The sequence below is a fragment of the Apaloderma vittatum genome, unplaced genomic scaffold (genome assembly GCF_000703405.1).
Source record: "Apaloderma vittatum isolate BGI_N311 unplaced genomic scaffold, ASM70340v1 scaffold17306, whole genome shotgun sequence".
Lineage (NCBI taxonomy): Eukaryota > Metazoa > Chordata > Aves > Trogoniformes > Trogonidae > Apaloderma > Apaloderma vittatum.
The window spans coordinates 71,243-89,299 of record NW_009720247.1 but is presented as its reverse complement, the minus strand read 5'-3'; the positions used below and the strand labels follow the sequence as shown (position 1 = coordinate 89,299).

General features: G+C 46.7%; 1 protein-coding gene across 1 annotated transcript in view; it reads right to left on the bottom strand.

The window, feature by feature from the left end:
- LOC104275107 (calcium-dependent secretion activator 1-like) overlaps positions 1–18,057 on the bottom strand; it is a gene marked incomplete at both ends in the record, with an annotated part of 71,067 nt that overhangs the window by 22,631 nt on the left and 30,379 nt on the right. The window contains 3 exon segments of the mRNA XM_009870962.1: positions 9,191–9,312; positions 11,373–11,609; positions 15,901–15,981. Of these exon segments, the coding sequence (XP_009869264.1) occupies positions 9,191–9,312; positions 11,373–11,609; positions 15,901–15,981 (440 nt within the window).

Here is an 18,057-nt window from a genome sequence, read left to right as displayed (position 1 = left end):
GAGATGTCCCATGCCATGCCTGTAACCCAGCCCTGTCTCACCCTCCTCTGCCCAGGACCACACACTCCCCCCAGCCCGCTTCAGCCCAGGCTGTGCCTTACCGCAGGAATCCCACCGCTGGGTTAGATGAGAAAGCATGGCAAAGCTATTCACCACAGCCTTTGGGGCATTAACAGGAAAATTCGTTGGCGTGATTACTTAGCGTGATTTAAATGACAACTGCTTCTCAGATGCCCTGGTCTCTTGCTTAATGCTATGATACTACAATCAGAGCAGAAAAGCTCAGCAGGAGGAAATGGAAATGCACGCCCAGCAATCTTTTACTGGGAAGTCTGAAATGAAAGAATAATTGCTTTTACAAGGGCTGCCTGCTCTACGTGCTGCATCAGTACGTCTGCTGCGGACACAGCATGAGTTACAGCTTCATTCATGAAATGGGGTCTGTGTGCAGTTACTCTCTGTGGTTGTTACCACTTCTTGTATGATTTGACTGCAACGCCACACACTTGCTAATCAAAGTTTCCTTTGGCCAAAGATGCTCCACTGAATCAGCCAAAGAGCTGTTCATTTCACAGAACAGTTACTTAATTTAGATGTGGTTAATCACTTCTGCCACAGCTTATCGCCCCGTAAGAAAATACAACTGCAAAGGGGAGCCCTGCAGCTAGTTAAGGCCTGGTTATGATTTAGACTAACCAAGGCCATGCACTGCTGGCTTTACAGAAACTTAGTGTCTCACAAGCCCAGACCATGGAAAAGGAGAGAGAAATCATCTGCCTCAAAACACAGATTACTGGTTTTGTGCCAAGATAATATAGACCCCATTTATAAAATTCAGTAGAGAAGAGCGGTGAAATAATTCCTAAATGCATACAGAGCAGAAAATGTCACAAGGTATTCTTCAAAAAGCAGCTAAAGTGAGGAACAAGATGTGTGAGACTTTCTTGTGCCACCACTCACGTCTTTGCTGTCCTATATTCTTCTAAGCCAGGATCCTGGACAGGAAGCCCAGATCCCAGCCAGACACTTGGGACGGGGTTTGTTTTGCCTAACTTCTGATGGCGAGAAGAGAAGTCATCCTGGCTCCTCCTGGGTCAGTGGGGATGAGCAGGAACTTCCAGCCAAAGAAGCCCACCCAGTTGTCTCAGTCACGAATGCTTTCTCTGCTGTGAAATAGCAGCATTGCCCTAGTTTCACGGATTGGAAACCCAAAGTAAGGACCAAGCCAACCACTGGCCCAGGCACACACAGCCTCTGAGAAGAGCTAGAGCAAATACACAAACACCACGTCTTTGTTTCTGTAGAAAATCTGCCCCTAGACACGCCTGCTGTGTCTCTGACCTCACAACGATTGCAGAACTCAGCAACCCCTGCCTTGCAGGACTTCATCCTTCCTTCAGCAACCATCAGGGGTTGGGATCCCCCTTCTTACCTCCTCTCAGCCATGGAGTGGGAGTTGCTGCAGATAATCTCACCTTTATTTGCCTACAAGGCCTTTTGGTAAAGGTGTGAAAGACCTGTTAGTTATGAAAGACACTCCTGTACGCTTTATCCTACCTTTCATGTACTTTTTCAATTTGAAACATCTTGGAGTTGCTCTGGAAGGGGTTCAAGAAGACGCTGCCATGTTTTTGCACTCCAGCCATGTTCACAAGCTCCTCTCTCCACGAGCATGCCTTGTCCTCTTTGCCCATGTACTGACAACAGCAAATAGCTCCCTTTCAGTGCTTTCACACATAGTGCTTCTGCTCATTGGCAGATCGAGCACGTTCACAAAGGCAAAAAGCCTCTCTACCTTCATTTTACAGAACGGACAATTAAAACATTGAGAAATCACTGTCAAGGTTGGCTTCTTCATTAAACCATTCCCTCTTCCAGAACTCTGTCCAGGCAGGATTAGGCACAGTACCAATTCCTGAAAGCATGCTCTCTATCTCCCTACACTGTTTTGAAAACACCAATAGCAGTACCCTTCATTAAATAATAACATGCACTTCTTGTACACAGCACTTGATAAATAAACCAACAAATGGGCACTTTTCATGTCTCATTCTCTGGGTTTCCCTCAGCAAGTGACATGCAGAACTTGCACTAAGGCATGGCTTATTTTTTTAAAAAGCACCAACCATGAGCACTAAACAAGAAGACCGAATGTATCCCAGGACTTGTGTTCTGCAGTCCTCCTCTTAATTTAGCAATGCTTCAGATCACTGAATCTCAATTTGATTTCAATGTCCTTTTGGTCTTTGCTATCCCATCTTAAGGTTGCATGCATAGGAGTGATGAAGCAGACGGGTGTTGATGAAAATTGCCTTGGGCATCATCACACCTTCTGGAATACTTAAATTTGAATGTATGCACTATCACAGAATACATAATTCCCACGTCCACAGGAACACTCAAGAAATTAGACAGCTGGTGAGAAAAGAGAGACATTCATCTGTTAAAGGGAAGGTGCATGAGCTCAACCCTTACTAGACACCAGAGAACCCATGTGAAAGCAATGCTACGTATGTTCCAAAGCTCTGGGAAAACAAAGCCAGAGCTTGCACTTACTTGATATAAGAGAACCCTACTACAAAAGGTAAGTCTACAGGAGCAAGCGTTCATCATTCTTCAACACAGTTTCTAGTGTAACATTTATAGTAGGAGAGAGGAGGGGTTGCACACAAGACCTTTGGGAGTAGGACCATACCTGGGATCACTATCTCCAGTCTCAGCAGACTATGGCACTGCTGGTCCAGGAGGCTGCACCATGGCAGCGCGGCCAGCTGAGGGATACTTGGGGTAAGGGAACCCCTGCTGGGCCTTGCCTTTATTCTGGGGAAAAAATCAGCTGCTTAATCTAAAGCAGACTTTTCATCCTCTCATAGTCCCCAGGGCAGCAGCTGAGCCGTGTAAGAACCACTCCTGCAGAGCCGCTACGAGGAAGCATCAGAAAAGGTTCTGAATTTCTAATTAAAGAGGCCACTAAACCATTTGCGTGAAGACTTGCCATAAACAGATCACACACTTGCACCTGGGTAATAACATTTTAGTGCATTTTTTGCTGTGCTTAATGACTTGTCCACAGCCTTTGCTTTCTCAGGAATGTCATAGCATAAATCTCAGGAGCATTATGGAAATACTGTCACGCACACAAAAGGGGATTTGAAGAGCAGGACAGACTGAACTAACAGCAGAATCTTTCAGGTGCAAAGCCATGCACAGTCTCATTGGAAAACTGGCTCCTAGTCATGCTAAATAGCTGTAAGTAAGTGAAGAAACCTTGTGTGGGGGATTTGGACAGTAATTTGTACCCTACAGTCCTAGACAGAGGGGCTTAAAAGCAACTCCCCTGCAGTTCTTGTCACTGTCATCTCTTAGCCTGGCAGCATCACGGGCTTAGAGCATCTGCACTGTACTTGCCCAGAGCAAAGCAAAAGGTCTCTCCTGGAAGACGTCTCCCCACCAGATGCCTTGGGGCAAACTGACCTGCTGCTCAGCCCCTCACCCTGGGCACGAGGGCTGAATCTCAGAAGTGCTGGTGCCTGGTGTTAGCTGTACCCAGGGCTCAGTCACCTACTCTGACACATTCATAAGGCTCCTGGAGGTTTCCTGAGGAAAAAGAGCTGTAAACACCTGCACAGCTGTGAAATGAAACCATGCGAGAAAGGCAAGCTAATCAGTCTGGGTAATTAAGGCAGCTTATATTTAATGCAGAAGCCAACTAGAAGAGGGAGGAGGAAAAATTATAAAAAGCGCATCATGAATTTTGCTTACACAGGGAATGCGAACCTAAATAGGAATGGCTGTTTAAAACCGTGCAGGCATGCAGGTCTTCTGCCTGAGCTTTGCCATGGGCTGATGTCTCTGCCACACTGCAACAGCTCTGAGCGCAGCGTGGGCTCAGAGCACCCAGGTAGCGCCGAGAAGCTGATTCTCCTGCCTGTCTGCAGAGCCCACAGGCTGTCCCAGCAGCCAGGACAGCAGTGCTGGAGCAGTGGCCAGCCTCTTGGACTGCAGATCCACACACGCCTGGGAGAGACCTACCAGGCACAGCACCAGCAGCTGTGCTGTGGAACACACAATATGAATTATGGGATAAACTTTGCTCTCACTGATATTAGTATGAATCCCTTTAGTTTTACAGAATTAAATTAGTTCTACTGCATATGGAATATTTTTTTTTTGTAATTTATAATCTCGAAAAGACCTTTTCCATTTTACCACGGGGAAGTGTTCATAGCATCTCCCAACTAACTGTGGCAGCAAAACACCGACTGTAACAAAATACTCTTATCGTGGTCCTACTCTGTGCAAAGCCACTGAGCATCACTTCAAATTCCAGGACCTGAGGCAGGGGATTCCTGAATAAAAATACCAGATTCTCCCCTTCTGCAAAGAGAGAGAGAGGGCATCCCTGCTCGCCGGCCCACAGAGCTTCTCCCTTTGCTGCTCAGTGCTCATCTCCCAGAAGGAGACTGTGGCTGAACAGCGCTGAGGAAGGATGCTGTAGAGTTGCTGTCCCTCTTCACGGTCAGGTACCAGGCTCCGATGGATGTGACACACGCCAGTCTGAAACGAAGACCCTAGTCAAGCGATAAGTTTGGAGTAGGGATGCAAACAAGGGCAGCCTGTCGCAGCAGAGATAAGCAGCTGAGCTGCCAGAACACCTTGAAAGTAAATCAGAGAGCAGCATCAGGAGCGAGCACAAAGATAAAACAGGGCAGCCCTGTCTCCTCATGCAGTGGCTAAGGGAACAGAGATGGAGAGATTTAAAAGTTTACCAAAGACATTATCACGAGTATGTTTCTGGAAAGGGCATGAGGTTCAACCTCTTGGTCATGACAAACAACACGAGAAGTGACAGGGAGGCAGGTAAGACCTGTTGAGTGCGCTCTCTCCAGCACTGCCCTACAGCACATGCTCTAGAAAACTGTACGGGAAAAACAACAGGCAATAAAGAGTCATCTTTTCTGCTTCAGAAATGACAAGCTCTACCCTCACTTCTTGTACTCTGAGCTACTGCACAACCCTTGTGCTAGGACTGCAGAGGCTGCTCTGCAAGGGAGGATATATAACCTCAAAATGAAGACACTTCCACAGTCAGAGGAACAGTCCACACCTCTGTCCCTCCTTGGATGTGCCAAAATACCCAGAAAGGTCCACCAGATTCTTCCCCCATCAGTTATTTACTTTTTTTAACCCAAATGGTTCAGCTGAGCTCAATGCACATACACCCAATGCTCACTACCATGAGTCAGGAGAGAATGAGACTTAACTGCATGCTCAGATAAGTCCAGATGAATATATAGCATTTATTCACGAGGCATGTAGGACTTTCCTGTTGTTGGGGTCTGTTTTCTTTTTGTTCTGCTCACATCAGGCAAAGACAATACGATAAGGAGATGAATCACTGGCACAGCCCAGGAGCACTGCTACAAGTATAGGTCACTTTAAATATATCCAGCAGCCTTTTTAGAGACCACAGGACAGAGTGTTATGGCTGGACCTTTTGTAGGCAAAGACAATACGATAAGGAGATGAATCGCTGGCACAGCCTAGGAGCACTGCTACAAGTATAGGTCACTTTAAATATATCCAGCAGCCTTTTTAGAGACCACAGGACAGAGTGTTATGGCTGGACCTTTTGTGCTATTCCCAGACCCCTCAGCAACCCTGCTCTCAGGCCATGCAAGCAGCAGCATTACTAACATAGCTCCTGGAAAGGAGTGTTGGAGATATGTGGAGCTGTGTCACCCCCAGTGCTTTGCAGGGGCAAACATCAGGCCAATACGCAGGGTAAAGAGGGAGCACAAACCCCTCAGTGATCTGCAGGAACACAGTTCCAGCACGAAAAGCAGTAAAATCCCGCTCACACTGGGATTTAGAATGTTTTGTAGAGGCATCTGCTGGTTAGGGCATAATACAAAGGCTTTTTCTTAAACAACTTATTAAAAGCACTACTAATAATACACTGGAAGCCTGATCTGAAATAACCCTTGCTATTTCAGGTCTGGCTTTCTCTAGAACTGTGCCATCCCCTGTACCCGTGCTGAGGCAGATAATCCTCATATGAAAGGATTGGGCTTAAAATGTCAGGAATCCAGCATGGAGCCTGAGCAGAAAGAGAAGACCAGTATTTACTGCTGTCCCAAGAGCCACACTCCTTACACACGACTCATCCGGTCACCTGGTCCATGTGGCTGCTAACCCTGCTGTTACCCTGTAAAAATCTCATTCTCATAAACTGCTGGTTTAGCACCAGGAAAGATGAAAGGTGAATCTGTCACAGACCTAGACCAATGCTTTTGGAAAACCTTTCCCTAGGTGGGAAATTACCCTTTTCCATTAGGGGTGCAGAGCCCAGGTTAGCACTCCAGCATAGCACTGAGCTGAAGAGCAGCCACTGTCACCCGTGTGTTGTGATTTGGGGGTTTCAGCTGAGGGCTGGCACTTCAAGGACATGTGAGAATACAGTGAACAACTCCATTAGTCATTCTTAGGTGAAAAGATGTCCTACAAGACCATGTGGCGCTGCGACACCCTTCTTCCCAGCCGAGGACATGGGGCTGTTGTAAAAAAGGGAAGTCTTTTAGTGAATCTTACTGTTCAAATGTAATTTTTTCCCCGATGATTATGAGAAATTTAGTCATTTGTAGCCCACAGAGCCTCCAGACAATGGCAAAAGTGAATATCAAATAGTTTGAGGATTTACAGTTAAATATGAGAAAATGCTGCCTGTTTCCAGAACTGCATTGGCTGCATCTTCTGAGCACGGGCACTTAGCCTGCGTTTCTATTTCTTGAGCCTCTGACATATAAAAGTATTGGAATGTACAGGGGTAACCTGCTTCAATATTTACACTTTTACAGTCCTGAGGCCCAAAATGCCTGGAGCATACTCCTCACCTCCAGGCCAGGCAGCATCCCCTGCCAAAGCACACAAAATCTGGATGCCTGGGGATGGAGCTCCCCTGGAGAGCAGTCCAGCACTCTCTTGCTGATCCAGTGCCTTTATCAATGAGTCTTTTGCTTATGATAAAAAGATCACAAGCAAACACGATGTGAATGCCCATGGTGAGTGTGATATCGGCATCTAAAGAGACACTGCAGAAGGCTGTTTTGGCTGACCACAAGGTCAGCTGCAAGGCAGCACAGCTCAAAAATGCACCAAAGGCTTTTCTGAGCTGTTTCCATCACTGCCCTCATCACCAGAATGCCTGAGGGCCCTCATGTCTTGTACTAAGTGACATGACAAACATGTCAAATCTGGCTCGTTCTCTCTATCTTCTGAAGAGAAGAATCTAAGTGCAGTAAATTGCTTTCATAGGTCTTTGGTTTTCCATGTCTGGGAGAGGAAACAAGGTGAATGAAGCACTTCTAACAGAGAGAAAAAAAGGACAAACTTTCTTTGACCATCTCTGGTTTCAGTGGAAGGTTATTCTAGAACCTAGGCTTGGGTGGTCTTTGGTTTCAGAAGGAAGAAGTCCCAGGAATGAAACTGTCAAACCTAAATCTCTCCTAAGGCATTTCCAGGGGAAGTTGCCCAAGTGCTGGAGCAACCCATAAGACTTCAAGCCTGACTCACACCTCTAAAGGAAGCCAGTGCAGAGAGAGGATGAGTGTGATGGACTCACGTAACTTGTATCAAACCGCAGCATCCAGCATTGGCTGCATTTTCCTGAAGGCTGATGGCTTCATGCCCAGACACCGTACATTTCATTATGATAAAGAGGCCCACTCAATTATAGCGCTCACTCCTGCAGCCCTTATTTTCAAAACAACACTTGCATAAATGATCCTACAGCTGACAGCAAGAAGGCTTGTGTAAGGAAGGACAGACCCTTTGAGCAAAGGTGGGATGAACAGGCCAAGCTAAACAAGCACATGTAACCCAGCAGAAGTATGCTTTTCAGTATGAGTATGAGTAACTTCCCCTATGCAGAGTCCAACTTTCTCCACTGAAGTAATAAAAGTACCTAAAATAGTGACAATCACAGGTGCTTATGGAAATTTTCTTCCAAACACAGCTCTCCTATTTCCTTCTCTGGAGCACATATCAAAGCATTTTGTAAAGTAAGCCAGGCTGCAGCACTTTTCCTTGATTGGGAATATTGTTTTTAAATTGCTTACTGCAGATTCCTGCTCCTCCGGTACAGTGCAGGGCACAAGGCATCAGCAGTTTTTGTGCCTCCACGTTGAAGACAACCACAGAGGGGAGGCAGCCTGCCTTGGGCTCTGCTCTCCTCCTCCTACTAGCCCACAGTGCATGTGCAGGTAATGCAGCTGGGTTAGTTTTGGCTTTCCTTCCACAAGGTTGGGAAGCTCCTGGTGAAATTCTGTTGAGGACCAGTCACTGGGAGGCAACGGGATACAAGAACAGAGAGAGAATATCCCAACAGCAGCCCCTCCTGCCCCCCACTGCCAGAGGAGGCTTCATCTCACATCAGCAATTCTCCATTTGTAAGGACGCACATTTAAGCGTGAAAACTCTGCAGTGAACCAGAGGAAAACTGCCTCAAATCCACACAGATAGTGTTTCAAATTAACCAATCCCACAAAGCAGAAAGGAAATAAACCATTCATTTTATCCTTCCAGATTAACAAAGATCAATCGCTACTAGCAACATCTGAGTAAGAAAAAAAAGCCAAGTATGGAGCCAAAGCTGGGAATTTGGGGACCAGGTCAAAAAGGAGAGAATGAGACAGAGTGGCCTCAGATAAAGCTTTAGCCGAGTGACTTGAAGCTTTCCCCAGCTTTTCTCTCCCATGGCTGGCTGTGGCTGCCAGAGTGTGCCCCCACCAGCTGTTTCCCTTTCTTGTAGGACCGCCAAAACCCTGACAGTGAGGATAAGATTATGTCCCTGCACATGATGGCACCAGTTTAGATGGACACTCAGACCAGTATTTATCTAAGCTCATGCTTAACTCCATCCCTATTTAGCAAAGTACTTACGTATAGGCACAAATTTATGTCTCTATGGCTACAAGAGACATAAGCCTATCATTAACACTCTTTTTTCTCAATCAGGGCTTATGTGCCATTCTTAGCTGCAGGACGATGCTCTGCATATGTGGAGGGTCACGTTTCTCCTTTGCTTCCCAGAGTCCATATAGGAGCCAGAGCTATCCGCAGCGACTCAGCAGTGCAGAGATGAGGCAGAGGAGAGCACGGTGGAGAGAGCAAAAGGCAAAGCAAGACTTACGTTGGCTTTGAGGCTTCAGCCTGGTCAGTCTGCAGTTTCTCCCCACCTTCGACCTCCATGGTGCAATACACAATACGGTTGGGGGCCAGCGACTTCAGACCCTGCACCTCCATGATGACAACCTGCAGGGCAAAAGAAGAGGAGAGTAAGAGGAGCAGCCTCCTTCAGACCTCGCTCTGGCTGCTGGAGTCGGCCCACGGTGGCAGGTGGGCGAGGATGGTGGCACCGTCTAATAGTGTCTTAATATGCAAAATCCGGAAAAAAATCTCCACAGCTACTCAGCCTGTGTCAAGAGCCTAATTTCAAGATCAATCACAGAACGGTTTGGGTTTGACCTTTAAAGATCATCTAGTCCAATTCCCTTGCTGTGGGCAGAGGCATCTTTCAGTAGGATCAAGTTGCTCAAAGTCTCGTCCTCCCTGACCTTGAACACTTCCAGGGAGGAGGCAACCGCAACTTTCCTGGGCAACCTGTTCCACTGTCTCACCACCCTCATTGTAAACATTTTCTTTCTATATTTAATCCAAATCTACTCTCTTTCAGTTTAAAACCATTACCCCTCATCCTGTCACCACAGGTAGAAAGTTCGCTCCAGCTTTCTTATAAGAAATCTTTCTTATTAAGAAATCATCATCTAAGTTTCTAGCAGGTAATTACCTTTTTTTCTCTCTTTTAAAAGGTGATTAATCCTGTTAACCACATACCTTAAACACTTCTACAAGAAACACTGTGGGAGTTTCTGTTCATATCTTATTACAGTTATCTATAAAGTATACACACAAGGGTCTAAAATTCCTCTCCTCACTTCTTCTGCTTTGTCCTTGCACTGACGATCCCTTCCCTGGCACAATGAGCTCCACAAACCCTCTGATGAGCACGCACTTTGGGTAGAAGCTCTCTCACAGCAAGGGTTTCATGAACAGAGCAGTACACAGACCCGTCAGCTCCTGAAGTCAGTGCTTCACTGAGCTTCTGCGTCCCACCAGGTGGGCTTCAGCTGGAGCAAAGCGTCTGACACATCCCGAGTCCCTTTATGCACGGCTCTACACGGTGCACAGGCTTTTGCAGCAGCGAGGTCTCCTACTTTGTGACAGTTCCCTGCTCCTCTGTACAGGAAAGCTTAGAAGTCAGACTTGATTTGATGCCGCTGTTGAAGGCACCATCTCTGGGTTCATACTCTTATTTTAAAATAAGACTGAACTGAGTGCTATAAAGAAGGTCTCAGACATTCAGTCAGTTACTCTGAGATGGGACAACCAGTGTTGTTAAGTTTCGCATTTGCACCATATACACAACAAGAGACTCCTTAGGAAGAGAAATAAACAGGAAACTACATAAAAATAGATTTTTTTTTTTACTCTTTCTGCATCCTACATTTTTGACCCCATCCTGGTAGTTGTTTTGACAATGTAACATAAACCCACTCACTGACAGACAACAACAATTCTGTATGGGTGTGTTGATGGCTCCTTGGAGTAAATGTCTTGCCTAGACCGCAAATATGTTTGCACAGAATAATTAAAGTTGGCTGAAAACAGTTACTGCAGCAACACTGCTTCCAGGACCAAGACAGCCTGTGTCGGAGGTAACGGCGGGTCCCTGCATTACCCCTGGGCTGCACAGACAAACTGCTCGACAGAGCGCCGAGCAGAAAGTCGGTGCTCAACACAAAGCAAAGAGCAAGCCGGCAAAGCACAGTATTTCCACGCAAACTGCAAGCCAATCTGTTGGGTGCATTCAAACTCCACTAAGATTTAACAGTGCTGTAAAGAGGGAGCAAGGCTTGCAGGGAAATACAGCGACACCTCTAACTGGCAATAATTAAACATACTGACAATTGTGATGTCGCATTGCTGTGCTGGTTTTGGGGACAACACAGGCTCAGGATTACTGGGTACACTCAGCAACAAGCCACATGAAAAGGTCAGTTAACGATGCAGATTTCTGAGCCATGCAGGAAATGCCAGGCAGTTTATCTCACAGGTTTTTTCCAACAAGCTGGTGAGACACCAGAAAGGACACAGTGTTTGACCACAGCCCAAGCTTTTGTTTTCTCATGGAGATCAGAAAGTGATTTCTGCTGACCTCTCCTCATCTAACTTCAGTTTGAGCTGAGCAGAAGCTGGCTGCTGTGATTTTTACTCCCACAAACTCCGCAGACAGTCGTGTGCGTAAAGCTTACCTCCAGGGAGAACGACAACACAACGTCCGACTTGGAAAGCTGGTTCTCGTTTTCTTCTCCCATGTCAATTATTGAGGTGTTGTGGCTACGTTTCAGCTTCTGCAGCTTGAACTCGGAGCCTCCTTTAGACACAGGCATGCTCTCTAAGTTTGCCATCAGGAGATTGACAGATGACTTCAGCTCCTCAATGTACATGTTTTCCATTTCTTTGGACACAAACTTCGGAAATTTGCGCTCCTTGGATTTGGAAACAGAAACAACAGAATGAATGGCTGTGACAATCAGCAACCACTTGTGCTGGGAGAATCCCCCAGGAGCATCTGCAAAGAGGTTTGCGAGCAGGGAACTCCCACAAACCGTACGACAAATTACAGCTTCCCCCTGTGTAATGTAGAAACATCGTTGTTAGCTTACCACAGAATTACTACTTGGTACTTATCCAACTTTACTGTTTCTTGCCGCACTTGCATTTCATTGATTTTTCTATCTGCAGAGAGCCTTCTTCATATATATGTATTCATGATTACGAACACTCCAGGCCAGATCTCAGCTGAACTTTGTGACTGACAGCAATTTACTAACGATTCAAAGGATGCTGACAGTTAGAGGCTTGTTTTCCAGTCTCTCCAAAGTGCCAGCTCTTTTTAAAACGCTTCTCAGCTCAATTACTTTTCTAGGTGTGAAAGTAGCCCAAGGAGGGAAAATCAGCAAAGTGTGGACAGGATAGTGTGGTCCCACCTGGAAGAAGGGGTAAAACACCCCTTCTACTACTTGCCCAGTTCAATAAAACAACCTATCGCTGTGTGAACCTCCAGTGCTGCTGTTGTAAGCAGGACACTTAAACATCAAACCCAAAGGTGATGGCGAGAGTAAAACACGACGTGTGTTCTCAGCTTTGAACAGCTGCCCAGGCTCCAGCTCTGTTAGGATCATGGGTCTGAGCCCCGTGTCTGCTGACAACTCTGCCCATGCCTTGAATCTGCTCAGGGTTTGAAGGTCTCTCGGTGGGTTACAAGAGATTGTACAAGGCATGTGACAGCGGGGCAGCATCTGCAGGTGGGGAACTTGAGGCTGACGCGCCAAGTACCTTAGTGGTAATCCACAGTGTTGTAAAAAACAGCTTGTAAAATGTATGCTGGAAAAGAAAACAAGGTCATGTTTCTTCTAGAAGACTGTCATCAGGCTGCTGAAAAAGTACTCCACTGCACTAGTTTTAGCATCAGTCCTCAATAGCTTACTCGTTACAACCCCAGCAGCACTTGCACCAAGCAGTTAAAATACAGTCTTCTGTTTCTAGTCTCAGTCCTGGGAAGCAATTCCCCCCGGTAAATTAGACCTGGTGTAAGATAAACTACCTAATCAGTTTGGTTTATGGTCTATGCATTTTGCATGTTGCAAGCCACTCCTTGGAAAAAAACAACCAACCACAACTGTTTTGTAGATTTTCAGAACTACTGCTGACGCAATGATGTTCAAACATTACTGCTTTTGCACCCTGCCACCATCCGTCTCTCCAGGGACTGCAATTTTGGCACTGCCCCTACAAACCTCTTCAGAAGTACAGCAAGGACTGAGGCATTTCAGTGTATGCCACCGGCAACTTCTCTTTAGCTAAGGCTAAAACTAGATCTTTCAAAGTGAGGCGTAAAAATAGCTGGGACTGGGTCCAGTGATGGAAATGCAGAGGTGCAGGTGTGGCCCCAAGTTACCCATCAGACTGGAGACAGAGCTGAGGGAAATCTGAAGGAAGACACAGTCAAGAGACACAGACAACAGCAAGGAAGGGTGTTTGTCACCTCCACATGTACCTGGAGAAGAGAGAGGACCAAAAATGGGCACAAGTGGGGAGAGAAGTAGAGTTAAGAGACTGCGAGGAATGACCAGTCCAACAGGCTGGAGCAGAGTGGGTCCAGCCCCAGATGCACACAAGACTCTGGTACCACCACAAGGTCTCATTTAGTAGCCACTACATGTCCTCCTTGCCCTTGAGGCCAGGTAACTGCATGGGGGAAAGGCACCAGGGGACGGCAGAGCACTTGCTACTGCAGAGAAAATTAGAGTGATGCTTTGGCATCACTAAGCTCTCAGCTGTAATGCTGCTCTCATTTAGCTGCTGAAAAAGTACAATGCGCAGAGCAAAAAGCCTGTCCAGATTCAGCTTTAAAACATCTGCCTGACTTTGAGCGTGATCCTCAAGCTGTCTGGCTCCAAGGCTGGGCTGATGTGCTTTGATGGAGACAGGCTCAGTGGGACCCTGCCTAATGTTGGACTGGTGCCGTGCTGAGCTGCACTCTCCCGGGCACATGAGGAAGTAAAAAGACCCAGAGCTGTGCCCTAGCATCCAGATGCAGGAAAGCTGTCGTGCACAGTGACTTGTGACAGCTCACAGGATAGGTCAGACAAGGGCTTACAAAGCCACCAATTCCAATGCTGCAATCCCAGGTCCTGCTAGACTCCACAGCACTTGTGGCCTCTGCAGTGCAAATGTCTCAGTGTGAATGCTTTAATTCATTAACGAGGTGTTAATTTGCCTTTAGTGTGGGATGTCCAAGACAGCTACCCCAGGGCTGGTTTCATAAGCACTGCAAGTCTCCCTGCACAGCAGATCTGCATGAAAAGCTGCAAATGGGAGATAAAATTGGAAATGCTATCCTTTCACCGAGCTGAATTGTGAACCTGCCCTATGCCAGAGGGAAAGCAGCCTTGCCTGCAAAGGAGGATACAGAGGATTCAAAAGGTCGTGTGGATGCCTCCAAAGGAGGGTGTTCATGGGTCTGAAAGAACAAGGATTCTTGCAGGCAGGTGTTGGCAGGATCTGACAGTCTAGAGAGAAGGCCTGCAGCATTAATGTGAAGAAGATTAAATATCAATACCTGCCAAGTGGATCACAGCTAAGTCACTTTTACTCTAAACCACTCTTCAAGCTGCACAGCTGTATTTTGAAGGTTGAATTCTGCACTGGAAAATGTCAGGTCGCATTGAGGACTTTTCCCTGACTGTCTCTCACAGGGCCAGCAGTGGAAGGGCTTGTTTTCAGCATCCTTGGGGAAGGAACGGAAATGGCAAATTCTCGTTCGCAAAAAATAATTCATGAAGCTGCAGCCGCTGCTAGATGTTACTGAACTATGCATATTGTTGTCCCACATGCCATGAAGAGAAAACAAAGCACCAAAATCAGGCAATTTCATTCCAGCATCCAGTGCCTGGTTACCCACGCCAGCGCCAGAGCAGCAGCGCTCTGGCACAGGGGCTTACATTTTGCCACAGATAAAAAAAATACCGTAGGTTTTCTTGATAATAAAATGGCAAAGGGCCAGTTACTGAACAAAGGAGCTGCAGCTGGTTTTGCTGTGCCGTCGTTCAGCCACGTGGTCCTCGGCCACCTTGCTATTTCTGTCAGTGAAGTAAGGAAAAACAGAACCTTCCTCTCCAAAGGCACAACAACTGTAGCTGTTTAACAGATGCATTAGTGAGGAGTAACTGCACAGGCGCTGCTGGTATCCTTGCTAACGCCTGGCCATAAATTAATGTGCTCTGCTTTTCACACCCAGGGATATCATTGTGGTTAAAAACAGCTCTTGATATTACCTTTCTCATGAAACCCCCCAATTTGGACACAGCTTAGTGCTGGGAGGACTGCTGCTGAAACGCGGGTCCCTAGCCTGAGTTACGTCTCTCTGATTAGACCTTTTTCTTTTCCTTCTAGTAATGGTTTCCTGATTATCAAGAACAGCCAGACAGATCATTCCCACTGACTTCAGCCCCATTAGGGCTTTATCAGTGACTCAGAACATCCGATTAGAGGCAAGGATGAAATCTTGGCTGTATTGATGTCAACAGGATTTGGTTCTCTCCATCTACGGTTCTTCGGAGGCCACGTAAATCTGCACCGTGTGAGGGCATGATTTACTCCTAGGGAGAAGTCTCTTTCCAGAAGGGTCTCCAGGGAGTTTGGTTGAGTGCTTGGTTATGAAAACTGTTTGCAGCCTGCTACTCCAGGTGGCAGTGATGTCCGCAGAGTGCAACGTCAGCCTCACTGCTCTCGTGCCAAGTGTGAATGTGTTCAGGACAACACACCTCAAGAACTTTTACTGAGGCAGCATCTACTTGCAGGCAGGGAATTGTGGTTCCCAGCAGCCCAGCAAATGGCACAAACCCTGTTAGGGCAACTCCTGGCTCCTTTTACACACCATCATCCACCTTACTGCCTAGTGTAAAAGTCTGACAAACTGGGCTCAGATACGTACTTGCAGATGTAAGCTGCAGCACTTCAGGACAACATCATCTCCACCACTGAGGATTTGTAACGGATTTTGCAGGAACTTAAATTGTCCCAGCTCATGAGGACATTCCAAGAAATGCACATCACAACAGCTTCATCTGTACTTGTTTTTTTTGTAGTTAAAAATATGAAAATTTCTAATTAGAAATCATTGGGAGAAGAAACCTGTGAAAAGGTCAGGACCTGAGGGCTGCACTAAACCAGTTACATGAAGAGCTTACTAATACAGAAGACTTTTTTTCTTACCTTGGCAATTTGCTCTGCCATTTGAAGACGTCCATCTAACTCACGTCTGATCTGTGCTGCTTGCTCGTCTGGGTTGTCCAACTGTATAAAAACAAAAGGCAAATCGAAGTGAAAAATTAACCAACGCAGCACCTTTGCAAGCAGTTCAGTTCTTCAGACTGACCGTCTGCACTACTATCACTAAGTATAGCACAGAAGGAGCGGTGTGGACTCCAGTTTAGGAGAGAGCCCCCGACAAGGGACACACAATGTTCACCATCCCAAGACAGACACGACCAGGGGGCTGTGCAGAATCTGTTTTGCTGCCTGCCCAGCTGCCTCCTGGGACTGAGCATCCTCACCCCGAGGTCTCACATCCACTTTGTCCTGTGAGTCAGCCTCGCACAAACCTTGACGGTGACCACCTGAACCCCTGAAAAGCGAGGCGCCCTCCAGAGACTCACTTTGCTGGCACCAGGGAAGCCATAGGAGCTCCAGATCTCCAAGGCAAACACCCTCTGTTTGCCACCCAGAAAACAACAGAAGAAGGCTCAGCAGCAATACACAGCACTAGCATTTGCTTATTTTCTTTCCCTTTTCCCCCATATTGCTGCATCCCTGTGCAACCACCCAATTTGTGCAGTCAGTTTTCCTACAGCCTTCAGCAGAGATTTTTTTTTTTTCCCCAAACACATTGCCCACAGTCCTGTGGTTCAGCATTTGGCATCTACCTGGCCCTTAAGCGTCTTCTGAGGGTAAAATGTTGTTTCTGCCAGTTAAGCAAGCAATTACAGCACACATGGAAGAGGCACAGTGACTGCAGTGAACAGTTTTCCATGGGTAGGACTCAGGGCAGATCTGTTATTTTTAGTAGGAATACACAGACATGTATTACAGAACAACAAAAAAGCACAAAATCAAACTAGCCCCCAAAGAAGTCGATAGCTGCTGTAATGAAGTGGCAATTTTATAGCTGCTTTCCAGACTCTTTAGACTCCTCCAGGGTCACTTTGGCCAAGGCACAAGGCTAGAAATGCGTGGCAGTGGGATGGTCATGGCACCAATCCACCCACGAGGCACAAAACCAAGCCCAGCCTGGTGTAAAACCTCATGGTTTTAGTTCACCTCCTCCAGCAAACATGACTTCAGGCGGGAGGACTGGCTCCTCCAGCCAAATTCTGCCTTCGTGTGCAAAGTATCAGCCCCTTCTGGCTAGCAGCAAACACAAGCCACCGTAGGTCAGCTCTCCCACCAACGGCTACACTTAAATGAACTTTATTCACCAGCTTGGTGGTGTGCTAATCACTTCCCCGGGTTTTATCCTCCTCTGGACACAAACTGCTTGACAGAAGAAAGGCTCGGCTGGTGCAGTGCAGTCTGGAAAGTTACAGCTACAGCGAGGACAAAAGTTTTGATTCTCAGCCTGATGAATGATGAGCTCATCCATTATCCTTCCTGGATGGGCTGAAATAAGCTGCTTTCCCCCTGACCTGCTGCTTTCCAGGACATCTTCTTGCCCTCCTGCCTGCACATCCTGCATCTCCCCGCTCCTGTGCACATGTAGATCTGCATGCATGCAGGCATGTATTTGCATATTGCTTCACCACCAATGATTTTCCAGAGCACCAACATTCATTATGGCCGAGACTGAGGGAAAACATATTTTTGATTAGTTTTTGAGAGCCTCCATTACTGATTTAGTTCAAGCAGGAAAACTACAAAGTGTCCTGACCGTGATCCACATCCACTGAAGCATCAGTGATCTCTGCTGTGGCCACCCAGGTTTCATTCACACCAGCTACACCACGTAACCTGCTGCCCTCACCTTTAAATTCACGATCTCCAAGCCAGGACAGAGCCATGGACCACCGTCACTTTTTGGGATCAGCTGCCTCCATTAATTTCTCCATGAACAAATGCATCACACAACTAACCTCCACCAATGCGCAAACGTCTCTCAGAGCCGTTTCACTAACGGGAGGAAACGTACAGTCCCAGATTTCCATTTCTTTGCAACTCTGAAAGAGGGGGCATTATTTGAATTCCATCTGAGCTACAGTAATTGAAGTTAATCACACACTACCCAAAATAACTCAAGTGCTAAATTTAGAAATCAAGGATGCTGCTGTGGAGGAGAGCTGCTTTTGTGGTATGATAATGAGCCAGCAAACTGCCTCA